This window comes from Sebastes umbrosus, chromosome 23 (genome assembly GCF_015220745.1).
Source record: "Sebastes umbrosus isolate fSebUmb1 chromosome 23, fSebUmb1.pri, whole genome shotgun sequence".
Classification (NCBI taxonomy): domain Eukaryota; kingdom Metazoa; phylum Chordata; class Actinopteri; order Perciformes; family Sebastidae; genus Sebastes; species Sebastes umbrosus.
The window spans coordinates 10158585-10172218 of NC_051291.1; the positions used below are offsets into that span (position 1 = coordinate 10158585).

A 13634-nucleotide genomic window follows, 5' to 3' on the forward strand; every position below is an offset into this window, starting at 1 on the left:
TAGTGTTCCCAAAGTCTTTTAGTAGCTGATTTTGTTCGAGTAACAATCTAAAACCCAAACATATTCAATTTACAATAACATAAAACAGAGAAAAGCAGAATATGCTCAAATTTGAAAAGCTGAAATTTGAGATTGTTTGATAAATTAATTAACAATTACGATTAATAGTTTATTAAAACAGTTAGCAAATGATCACTTAAATCGGCTAATTGAAGGATTTCACTGGTAAATACTCAGTGAAATTGCCTTCTCTGTGGACTGTCGTTTTGAAGCCTCAAGTTCGGCATTTCGGGGTTTAAACAATCCAGTTATCATATATCATATTTTAGCACCCCACCAAACTAAAAGCTAAATGCATTGGCTTTGACCTGTACAGTAAATACATGAGTAGAATAAAAGGCCGTACAGTCAATAACAACTTGCTAAAGGGTTTTGTTACATACCAGATAAAACGGGGCTATTTACTGTCTTTGATCCGCCTTTAACAAAATGCCTCATGGTTCAGCTCCAAGCAGCCTTTATCTCCTTTGTGCCCGGCCAACGCTGTGATGCATTGTGTTGCCTCCGTGGAGAATGCAATCACAATAAGCTCCTGCTCTCTTGTTTCTGTTCGACTAATCAGCGGGCAAGTGGGACGAAATACCTGCTAGATATTTATGCTCAGGGAAAGAAAAGAGAAAAGAGAGTATAAAGAGAAAGCTATGCATAGTCTTGGCTGCCGGCCCTACGGACCATGCATAGGAGGGCTGGGCGTTCATCCAAAAAGCCCCAGACGGAGACAGCCAGGTTGGGCCAGCCTGACATCACTAATGGGGTCCAAGACAAACATCACTCCAAATTAGCCTCAGAGGCTTACTCCTTTAAAAAGACAAAACCTTGAGCTGTGACTTAAAGGACACACAGAATTGAAAACTTCCCCCTCTTGTAGCAACTAAAGATGAACGCCTCGAACATGAGCGGGCTGCAGCCCAGTCAATTAGCCAGCCGTAGCCTCATGCGATGGATGATTTTGTAGGTTTTGGGGAGGTGAAAGAGGACGCACTTGTTTGACAGGCTGCTAAAACAAACAGTCGGAGTAATTCCAACTTTCAAACAGTAAAAATTAGGAACTTGGTGTTAATTCTTGGCTTTGTATTTACCAAGCGTCTGGAACAGATTCTGTAACAGCAAGAGCAACTTTAACTGCCACAAAGTCCAGACACAAGGTCAATAATGACGAGAATAAATTATAAGAAAATGTCATGGCATGACCTCTAAGGAATCATGTAGTGAATTAAATCAGCAGAAAATCTCTTTTTACACATCGAAAACCAGATAAAATGAAGATTTTAGCTTACTGGGAAACTATCACATCTAGGAAAAAGTTAAACTTTTAACTAGAGCTGAGACGGTTGGGCAATTAATTGATCTACAGCAAAATTATTAGCAAACATTTTGATAATTTAATAAACTTTTAAGTCAACTTCTAAGCAAAAAATACCAAACTCTCTGGCTCCAGTCTCTCAAATGTGGGAAATTGCTGCTTTGCTTTGTCAAAACAAACTCAATATCTTTGGGGTTTTTTTGACTGTTGTTCAGACAAAACAAACTATCTGATGATCTCATTCATTTCTCGATTTTGTGCCTCCCTCCTCGTCTCCTCTATCTCAGCGCTCAATCTTGAAGGATGTCCCAATTCCTAAAATGCATCTCGAGGAGCGAGGAGCCTTTGCCAGAGGAGGTATAAGTGAGGAAATACCGGTGTTTCCTTTGCTGAAGTCTTTTTGGCACCTGTGATGTATAAAGAGGCGTGACAATGGACAGCTGATGTAGCAGTGCTCCACGTCATATTTAATTGATGATGTTTTGAAATGACGGCTCCAAGGCATGGATATCTTGTTTTGTTAAATGTCTGTTGCTTCAACTCTCTTCCTCGCCTCCTCCGCTCGCATCTCCTTGGGCGGGACTAAGTCACGAGGAAAGGAATGAAGGATGTACAAACCGGGAAATGGGAAACTTATCTATGTCATGAAATTTATATTTTAAAAAGGATGTTAACTGCCTCACACATGGTGAATCACTTCTCTATACAGTAAACCCTCATCATGTACTTAAGTTTGTTTAGACGTGTGTGAACACAGATTACAGCCCCAAGGCCACGGTGTGGATTTACCTGCCCGCTGAGTCGCATTAATTCTTTGACTAAAATGTGTAATTACGGAAGGAAGCCCGGCACCACCATGTTTCTGGAGACACCTTCAACAGCAGATTACTGTAACCGAGAAAGTGATGACGCAACATTCACTCCCTTTACCGCAGCTATAGAGAAGTATATCCCAGTGTAGCTTCAGAGTAGGTGAACCAATATTGACTGTTCTGGTCTAACAATTAGTGTCAATAGGAAGTGTTGAAGTTTGTAAAAGCGTAATTTACTGTAGCTCAATCTTCATTTAAAAACTCTAATCTGTGCATTTCTTCCCCCACTCTTTATTAAAGCACTTTGTAATAAGTTATTATAAATTCAATTAGATTATGCACACTTTATAAGCTATCTTAGAAAGATCTTGTGCTGTCTGTGTGGTGGTCATTGGCTCCATTAATCAACATTGGGTGACTCACTGGCAGAAAGTGCCTCTAAATCCTCTCCATTACCCTCCAGTGACACGCTGTTAGAGGAGCACCCGTGTTCATGTGGGGTTCAAGGTCGTTCCACCCATCAGTATACCCCTCTCTGGTTATTAACAGCCAGGAGGCCCACAGGAACCACAGCTGGAGGGGGGGTTGCAAGGTGACCGATGCTAATTTACAACATCTGCTTGAGCCTTCAACTCAACCAACCAGTGGTTTTGAACTAGAGGTAGAACAAGTAATCGGTTTGGCCGATTAATCGGTGGCGCCGCAAATATGATGTTTTGCAAACCATCGTTATTGGTGGAACTGGGCTCTGAAAGTGGCTGACACACAGAACACATGGAGTAGGACTACTGATTGGTCTTATAATATTTTAAAGTTACATGTTTTCTAAACACGAGCAGCTAGAACAAGAACTTTTGGTATATCTCAAGAAATATCTGGCAGCACCTTACAGTTATTTTAATTACTGATTATTCTACAGATTGTTTTCTCAATTACTTTGATAGTTTTGTCTATAAAATGTGAAGACAATAGTGAAGTACTACCATTATCTCCCAAAGCCCAAGGTGCCGTGTTCAAAGATAAAGTTGTCTCAGTTGTTTGTTGATTAAACAATCAGCATCAGTTTTAAATAAAGAACTTTTGGCTGAATAAAACATGGTTTGCAGTTGGAAAATGTCTTGATTTTGAGTAGAAAATATCGACAAAAGAATAAATAAATAAGCTTAAAAATCCAACCAAGAGTCAATAAGCATAAAGGCTTGATACTCTACCGTAACAGAAAGACAATTGCTGCCAAAGCATGAGTTGGAAAATAGGGAAGCAAAAGTGTTACGTATACAAGATAATCTGTAGATAAGATAAAACATGCAAAGACACTTGTTTGGTCTGGTAAAATCAAACAGGATGCCCTCTTTAAGGGACTATCCTCAAGGTGATCTACACTCCCTCCCTCTCATGGCCCCGTTCTGCTGCTCATTTATCCTCTACATCCGCAGCCTTTGCACCAAATGCTGATTCAAACCAACCTAGATCCCATGAGAAACAACCACAGGTGCCGTCATTACCGCCTGGCCTGAGAAACAGCACAGCCCACAGCTAAACTGTGTGCTACTTTTAGCTGATTTTACACCTTTTAGCATTTTATTCACCACCTGCGTTTTCTATTTACTGTTCATTTTACAAGTGTTTTTCTCTTAAATTGCAACGTTTATCATTTATGTAGGCTACAAGAGCCATTTAGCTCGGGTTTGACTAGCAAACACAGACAGTACGAGCAATCTAACTTTCCACACTTACAAATTACAGAAAATTACAGCGTGAAGTTGTTTCACTATGTGGTTGTTGGCATGAAGTGGAAATGTCAGACGATATTATGAAGTTAAACAGCTTGGGTAAACGTCAAACAAACATGCCATATGCCAGAGACAGCTGCATTAAACAGGTTTACACTTGAATTGTAATTGCTGTTCATTTTTAAGATTTTTTTTACCAAGTTGCTGGTGCATGATTTATTATTTTCATAATAAATAACAATTCAGTAAATATATATGCATTTACTTGTTACATTTTGTTGTACAAAGTTTAAGAAAGCAATGTTTAAGTCAAGCCTGATGTTTCCTTACACATAAAAGAATGATCCCAGTCACTTCCACACAGTGAGGCATACAGCTTATTAATTAAAGCACTCGGATCGGTACTCGGTATTGGCCAGGTATCCGTATCGGGACTGAAAAAGTCTGATCGGTGCATCCCTAAAACTAATGACACTCCCAACAGCCTCAACTGCACTTTGTGTTTAGTGCTAATTAGCTAATGATAGCATGCTTTAAATGTCACGGAGACTTTTAAGCTGATGACATTTCACCTTAGTTGATCTTTGAGGACACGGTCTTATGAATACGTGTCAACTGGGAGCGTCCTTCCTTTCCTTTTATGCAGACAGTAAACAGTGATTTATGGTCCACGTGCATCTAAAATCCCCCTGAGGGGGCAAAACAATCCGAGTCACTGCAGCACTTCTTTAGAAATATGACTAAACTGAGAAGTATGCATGATCTATTACATGTTACATCATGTTGAGGCTATATGGGTTTCTCTCCTCCTCCTCCACCTCTAGACACACTTACACTGACTGACAACACCGACAATATAAAAAGAGATTTACATTGTTGCAGTGGTTGTTTATCTGCAATCCCCTCACCCCAGACCACATCTCAACATCACACAGCATCTCTCAAACTGCCTGAAACTGCAGTTGACACAGAGATGCAAGGAAGAAAACAGCTCCCACGCTCCCATCATGCCTCTTCACTCACTCACTGTACCATACTACTACTCTCAGAGGTGTGGAGATGCACGGAGGAGGAGGAGGAGGAGGAGGAGGAGGAGGAGGAGAAACTAACTAAAGATGTATAAAGAACAGGAGACAGGAGACACATGTAAACAAGGCAGGTGATGAACCAGGAAGACAAAAGAGGGACTTTCTAAAAACCACCCTCTTTGTTTTACGAAATCCAACAGTGTCACTTTAACTTCTCAGAAGACACCTCAGAGGCAGCAAGTCAGAATGATTTCTGGCAGCATGTGATCATCCTCAGTGCAGCTATAAATACATAAATGAGCACACATTCAGGAACATGCATGGCGTGCACACACACACACTTACCTAACTCTTATCTGAGAGCAAAATATAGGTCATCATCTCATGATGATAATTAGAGCTCTATTTGTGATCCTGATTTAGAAATCAGCTTCTCTATTTGCCTCTGACAGTATAGCGGAGCTGGTGACAGGTTTATGATCACACATCAAAATACTCTATGATGGACTGATATTTCCTGTTAGGCTTATTCCAAATAAAAGGAAAATTGGTACTAGTTTTATAACTTCATATGCGCAGGTTTACCTCATTATGACGACATCTCAAGTTAAGACATCTAATACTGATCTGAGTACAGACTATATTGGTTTATTGTGTGTGCATTACACCAGAGGTGTCGCTGTTCACAAGCATTTCTGATTCTTGCAAACAGTCCCTTTAAGTCCCGAAAAAAAACAATTAATGCAACTTTTACTGTCTCTGTCTAGCAGTTAGTTTGCAGTGATTCCTGGAGCTAATAAAATGCCACTTGACTCCGAACAAAAATAAATATTGACCTTACACCGCTGGCTATTAGCCAATGTACGCTCTGACCTGAGGGTCTGTCTGTCTCTCTAATTTAATTTCAATTTGAATGGATGACACCCTTGTGCATGTAAAGTATGATATTTGGCAACAGCAATGCAGCAATTATCATGATAATGCACACAATATGAGTGGCATATAATAGATTTTAGAGCAGTCTACAGTAGAGTTTATTTTCTCGAATCAAAAGTGTAAAAATAGAACTGAGATAAATAGGTAGACAGGACTGACTGCTCTGATGTGAGGTCTGTTTCAAGATCTTTGTACAGTTTATTTTTTTTATTTGTATTTAACCTTTATTTAACCAGGTTAGTCCCATTGAGATTAAGAACCTCTTTTCCAAGGGAGACCTGGCCAAGACGGTCAGCAGCAAGAACACAAAGTTGCAGACACAAATAGAGATAAAATACAATTCACAAACACTAAAAGCACTCAAATTTGCATTAAAAGAGAACTATCAAAAGACAAATGGGGGGGACAAAAAGGAACTTTTCTGGGAGTCAGCTGTACAACAAGGGGGCTAAAATCATTGGCATAACAGAGTCTGCTTCTAATGCCTTCATTTTAGATTTAAAGATATTTAATGATACCAGCTCCTTGATTTTTAGGTCATTTTGGAGCAAATTCCAGGCTGAGGGTGCAGAATATGCCCTTTCCCCAATTTTTGTCCGAGCTTTTGGGACAGAGAGCACAAAGAGGTCCTGTGAATGCAGTGAATACTGTATTGTGGGAGCAGACCCAGAATCACATTATATATAAGGATGTACCAATGGGAGAGCCTACGGGTTGCCAGTGCAGAAAACAGTAAAATGTGTGTCCAAGTCTAAAGTAAAAAAAATCAGATCTGGGTTCTGTGAGGGAATTTCCATTAAAACTGGGATCTGTGGTCTCATGTGGTCTCAGAACAGAACCAGTCTGATCTGAACTCAAGCTGCTGCCCAGTTGCACATCCATGATGAGGAGAGACAGCTGCTAGGCTGACTGTCATCCCACTCACACCACTGAGCAAGACCACATCAGCCTGCAGGAGGTGATTCAAACCTCCACATGGCAAACCACACCAACACCAAAACACACACAGGAGAACCCACAGGGTGGTCACTTCCGGTTCTCCTGCTGATCTTTTTACTACACAGACTCATGTTATTCATCACTGCGACAGTTAAGAAACAAGCAAAATGAACATTTTCTCAAATCCATGCCATCACTCTCCATTAGATACAGTCAATGCAGAAATAGTGTTAAAACACAACTTCCGGTGCAACTTTTCAAAATAAAACAAGAAAGTGAAGGAAGGTAAAGGTACCAATCTGCAAATATTTTAGATTATTTTTGTGTATTGATTAAAGCTGTCAATTGGTTGTTTGGGCTACAAAACGTCAGAAAATATTTTTAAAAATATTTTAAAGTAACCATCCCAAAGATATTCAGTTAACAATTATGAAAAACAGAGGAAAACGTAAATCCCAATATGTGAGAAGCAACATGTGCTTGATACCAATAGTTTATTTTCTGTCCATTTGCTAATCGATTAATCAATTACTCATATCAATTCAAACTACAATTGTAAAACTACAAGAATTTTAGTTATGTTGCACGCTTGCCTTGCGTTATTTGAGCACCAGCAAGTGTCTTCAGACTGATCGATGGGATTTTAGGGTGGTTATTGTATTACCTTTTAATATTTCTTTATTCTTACTAATGGGTTTATTGTGTATATTATTGTGTCAATAAAAGAACTATAGAATATGAAATAGACAGAAAACTGATTGATATATTGGTATTTTGGTAGATGCTTTTGAAAGAAACTGGTACTTTAGGTTGAAATTCATATTATATGGTAAGTGAGTGTTGAAAGCTCCTTATGTCTATGATGTGAAACCACTTAGGCGCAAAGTTTGGCAAAAACTGCCAAAGTCATGAATCCATCATTAACTTTCAAGGCATTTTACAATTACTTTAATTGGCTGGGCTGGAGGTGGTGACAATAACAGGTCAAATTTAAAAGGGTCTACTTGTAAGATAGCTCATTTTTAATTGCATTGTGTGCAGAAATCCTGAAAAAAATGTACACCTAGTGGGTTTTACAATAGTTTCATTAATTTATTAACAATATGTGGCTTCCAAATTGCTCTACTGTTACACAAACTGTCAAACTATTTAGCTCAAGGCATCAGATATGTGGTTTAATTGTAAATCTCGCATTTTATCCATCTAGTATTTATTTCTTTGCAATATTTTTATTGTTTACATCTCCCAAACACTTGACTTGTATGAACACTTGACTTATATATAGACATTTTTATTTTTGTTATTGTATTCTTTATCCTGTTAGATAGATAGATAGATAGATAGTAACTTTATTGATCCCGAGGGAAATTCAAGTTTCCAGCATCACAGTTCCATAGTGCAAAACACGTTAGTAAAAAGGCAGTACAAAATTTAGTAGTGCAAAGTACAAAAAATATATACCAGATATAAAAAATACAAGAAGATGAAGAAAACTGTTAAAACTGACTATAGTGCAGGGTAACAGCTGTGATACACGACTATTAAAAAGGTGAATATGGTGCAGAAGAGACTGTTAAAAATGAATATAGTGCAGGGTGACAAAGGATTTCCTGAGTCTGTCTGTGAAGTATTTCTATTTTGTATAAGTACATTGAGAGAGCTGCATAAAAAAATACAAATCAAAAATAAGATTTTTATGTAATATTTCTGATGCTTTTCTTTTGAAGGGCCACAGTCCGTACTTCCTGTCTCGTTAGCACTAACGGCTGCTAGCTTCACGCAGCTGCCGTTAGTTAGTCCTCCACGCTGATAACAGCTCGATCTGCTCCAGTTACCCGCCGCCCTGCTGTCTGAGGACGGCTACAGCTCCGTGTAACTCAACCCCCCCGCGTTTACACTGAAACAAACGAATTATAAGCCCAAAACACTATGAATTATACCAAACTGAGTGTCCTCAGAGACGTTGACGCTCACTCCCGCTTCTCCTACAAAAAAAAAACAATGAAAGATGCTCCAGTTTGAATTAAACCGTTAAAACATCTTCCTACCGTAGACATGAGTCCGGTGCGGGCGGCTCCTTCTCTCCTCCTCTCGCGGCTGTCAAAGAGGCTGTGCGGTGACTCTCTCTCTGCCTCCTCCCACCGGCCGCCCCTGGGCTCTGGCTGCTGGGATGTATACTTCCACACGGCTCCGCAGACCGCCTGCCTGCCTGTGTGTGTCTGACAGACTAACAGCAGCTCCACTGAACAGCCTCACTAATGTGGAGGAGAGAGAGAGAGTGGGCTGAGCGCGTCAACCCCCGCCCCCCTCGCGCCGACGGGACACGCCGTTCTGACCGAGTCACGCCAAACTTCATTCAAAAAACTGGGAAGTTAACGTGGCATGCGGGATATGCGTGAAGACGCTGTGCGTTGGGAAGCGAATAGCAGGACTTTCTCTTTGAATTATCAATATGTTCAATTCGGCAACATGATAGTGACATATACTCTTGTCTATATATCTCTAGATAGGCTATACTGGGATCCAAGAAAACCACACTCAAAATATATTGTGACCTGACATACTCCCAATTTGAAGAGCATAAATCAGGACATAAACAATCAATACAATAAGATAAAACCAAATGAGTAAATGATAAACTTACCTCCCAACATGAAATGGTAAGTTTTATTTTATGCAGCTCTCTCAATGTACTTACACAAAATAGAAATAACAGAATAAAGAATACAATAATAAAAAATAAAAATCAAATGTCTATATATTAGTCAAGTGTTCATACAACTCAAGTGTTTGGGAGTTGTAAACAATACAAATATTGCAAATACTAGATGGATAAAATGCGAGATTTACAATTAAACCACACATCAGATGCTTTGAGCTAAATAGTTTTGACAGTTTGTGTAACATTAGAGCAATTTTGAAGCCACATATTGTTAATACATGAATGAAACTAATGTAAAACCCACTAGGTGTAAATTTTTTTCAGGATTTCTGCACACAATGCAATTAAAAATGATAAATGTTAAATTCAGCAACATGATAGTGACATATACTCTTGTCTATATATCTCTATCCACTCCAGATGGGGTTTCACACTGTAGGCTATACTGGGATCCAAGAAAACCACACTCAAAATAAACTGGGGAAAAGAAACCCTTCAGCTAAGTGCAGTGAAACTATGTCTATGAGTCATCGTTTCACTGCAAAGCTGTAAGACGTGGAATAAATGGCTCCAACTGGAGTGTCCTCCAGGCAGCTTAAGGATGCACAGTAATAATCAATATGGTGGTGTCTGATGCCTGGTGCTTAATATCTTTAATTATACATCAACCAGAGAAGCAAATGATCTGTGCATTTTTTTAATGTGAGTATGTCAGGTCACAATATAAATTATATTGTGACCTGACATACTCCCAATTTGAAGAGCATAAATAAGGACATAAACAATCAATACAATAAGATAAAACCAAATAAGTGTCCCACAATTATTTGAAACTTACCTCCCAACATAAAATCTAGTCTATTGATCGTTCCTAAACTGAAAGACCCATTGTTCATTCTGCAGCTAAATCATTATGTCAGGACAGGCCTTTTCCATTGACACCCACATAAAAAAATGCACAGATCATTTGCTTCTCTGGTTGATGTATAATTAAAGTTATTAAGCACCAGGCATCAAACACCACCATATTGGTTATTACTGTGCATCCAGCCAGCTGCCTGGAGGACACTTAAAACTCCAGTTGGAGCCATTATTCCACGTCTTACAGCTTTGCAGTGAAACGATGACTCACAGACATAGTTCACTGCACTTAGCTGAAGGGTTTGTTTTTTCGCTAGCGCAGATTATAATCGACAAAATGAATCTCTATTCAGCCTTGAAAGAAAGGCAGAATGACACACCCCTGCAGATGGAAGAACAGGTTGCATGAACGCATGTGACAACAGTTTAAAGGCAGTTCAACTCATAAACAGTTTCATAATGCAAACTGACCCACAAACCTCAAAGTGGCCCTCACATGCTGACAGGATCTGCTTTAACAGGACAATCTATCTCTTTATGTCTTTAAATTAAAGGCACACAGGAACATGACGACCCCTGACCTCTTCTGCAGGTAATCCTTGCTGTGCAACGTATTTGTTGTTTAAATATTTGTTTATCTCTTAATTTTTGCTGATTTCAGGAATATTTAACACAGAAAATCATAGCTGAAACACTGTATGCATTATATAATTTAAAGATCTTATTGCTAACATTTTTATGTAAATTAATATTTAATTTTTTTTTTAGAAAGGTGCAGAATAAGTTCTTTTCCTAAAAAAAAAATATTATGATTCTGAATTAATCATTTTAAAAATTTTGGCGGGTCCGAAATTAATGTTTTGTTTATCTCTGTGGAAGATATCTGACACTCGGTTCACACTTCTATCAGGGCTTGTGAGCCAATAGTAAAACAACGTTGGTAAAGAGTATAAAAGCAAATTGGCGAAACTCCAGTGTTTATTCGACAACAGTCGCTGCCGCCATTTTGGGCTGAAAACGCTTATTATATTTATAATATTTTATCGTCCAACACAGGGCATTTTGGTAGAATATGACAATAGAATAAAAAAAAAACTTGTTTTACTTTTATACGGCACTTTCTAGGCAGACGTTTTACTGTCGCCAGTAGTTGCGTTCAGTCCAAAATGGTGGAGGTGTAGCTCTGCTGCTGGGCGCTGACGTCGCAATGGAACGTACGATTGACTTTCACTTCTTAGCAATATAAATGACGTTGGTTTCATGTGGTGTCTCTGTGTCATCAGCGATCAAGTCGCCAGTTAGTGTGGGAAAAAAACTGTCCGAGTTTGACGGTAAGTGCCCGGCAACCACTTGTTGTGAAGTGAGTGTTATCAATGTTATCAATAGCATCTTTAACACAGAGTGTGCTGTGATACATTTAAACTGTGTTTCAAGATGACTGAGCATGAAATAGACTTTCTGGAGCCGGTGCTGCTCCCACATGAGTTGATTATTTTTTCCTGCAACTCTCAGAGAAAGTCTAGCTAACTAAAGACGAGGGAATAGGTCTCTCCTGTTATGTAAACATTCTTCTCGTAGCTGAAGAAGTGCAAATGAGGTGACGGTGAGATGCAGAGGAATGCAGTGCAACAAACCCTGCCTCACCTCAGATAACAGAAAGTTAATCCTGGCTGAGGTGAGCCAATTCAAGACCTACATGTAAAGTAGATGCTGGAAACCTTGCTCACTGGAGGTGCTGCCTAAGATGTTTTTTTTTTGTGCAACACAAAGAATTCATCTAACTGCATATGCATCTGAGCACAACAACGTATAAACTTGAGTTATTTCCTTCGAGTGCCATTTGATAAACAAGTCGAAGGTTGTTCTTCAACTTCTAACGTCCTCGGTGTCTCTTCAGAAAGAGCAGAGCAGTTCTGTACTAAGCTTGTCTTTCTCCCGATGGAGACATGAGTACAGCTCCGGATTGATTCGCCCCTGTGGAGAATACAGGCACTAGCCAGCAGCTTCCAGCTGGCAGCGGCACTGCCTCTGCAGGAGAGCTCGTTCTCCGGCTCCTGCAGGGCTTCATCTCTCACCCTGGGCTTCTTTTTCCTGTCTGTTTGATGCACAGACCTCTAAAAGAAGAGCACTGTTTGTACAAAAGAAGACATAAGGCAAAACAGAAGCATATATTCAAACTTAAGACACATTAAATCAAGTCTAAGGTTTGCTAAAATGCAAAATCCCACAAATTGCAATCTGTATTTTGCACGTTTTGCACGTATGTTGCAACAGGATGTGCGTGTGAAAACCACAATACCAACGGCAGGAAGTGTGCACACCACTTGTCTTTGAATTTCCCAAAGCTGCCGCAGAGGTCGAAGATCATGCAAATGTCGACCTGATACACAAGAGCAGAGATATTATTCAAACAATGCATTAATGAAATCATAACATCACATTGGATGATATAGTCCCTATAGCATTTTGTAAGAGGAAATGTCCGACTAATAACTTTATATAAGTTCAACAATTATGAAACCAAGCAGCATGAAAATACGTCTGGTCTGGTACTGACCTCTAGTGGAGATGTGGAGAATGTACACACAAAGTATAAAATCATTGGATTTCCTATTGAACCTGCACAAGGTTGACAGGAAACTATCAGTGATTATATTTAGTACATATAAATATGTGTCGGGGTTATATATGTATGTATAAACTCAATATCTCCTACAGAAAATCAAGTCATTAGGGCCAATTCCTTTTAAAAATGTAAGTATTATCTTCTATAATTCACCTGGTTCATCAGACGCCCCCATGTGGCCAAACAGTGACACTACAACAGTACAATCACAAGAAAGAAGCTCACAGGGAGTTTTAAAAAGTACTTCCAGATAATTTTTGTGTATTTACTTGCAAAGACTCTGACAACATTTTATTGTAATCCCCTGCCTATTTAGCATTTATAAAAAAAAACAGTATATAAACAATGATTTAATGGTTCATAACACTCTATAATGTAATTGTAAATAGATATAAAGAGCATATTTGTTTATTCACAATACTGTATTATAAAAATAACACTGTTGTAATCATAAAAAATATGTATATAAACATAAAATCTGACGGTTTGTAGTTTTAGTTAACAATATCTGCTGATGAAGGCCATGAGATTAGGCTGAAAGTAGTATGTACACCTTGAGTTAAAGGGGCACGTCACTGATTTTACACATGAAGTTCAGTTTCCTCCTCAGTACTACTCAACTGTATGATGTCCTCTAGTCTAGTTTACAACTACATTATAGTGTGTTATAAGTA

The 13634-nt window shown here is 38.9% G+C and overlaps 1 protein-coding gene across 2 annotated transcripts in view; it reads right to left on the minus strand.

Annotated features, from left to right (window-relative positions):
* si:dkey-97m3.1 (fatty acyl-CoA reductase 1) overlaps window positions 1-9102 on the minus strand; it is a 55159-nt gene extending 46057 nt beyond the window's left edge. The window contains exon 1 of one of the 2 annotated variants that reach the window (XM_037760305.1): window positions 8860-9102. In XM_037760305.1, coding sequence (XP_037616233.1) covers window positions 8860-8868 — 9 coding nt within the window. In that variant the 5' untranslated portion in view covers window positions 8869-9102. The remainder of the gene's footprint in view (window positions 1-8859) is intronic. The other variant, XM_037760304.1, reaches the window with a different exon arrangement.
* Window positions 9103-13634: the final 4532 nt, after the last annotated feature.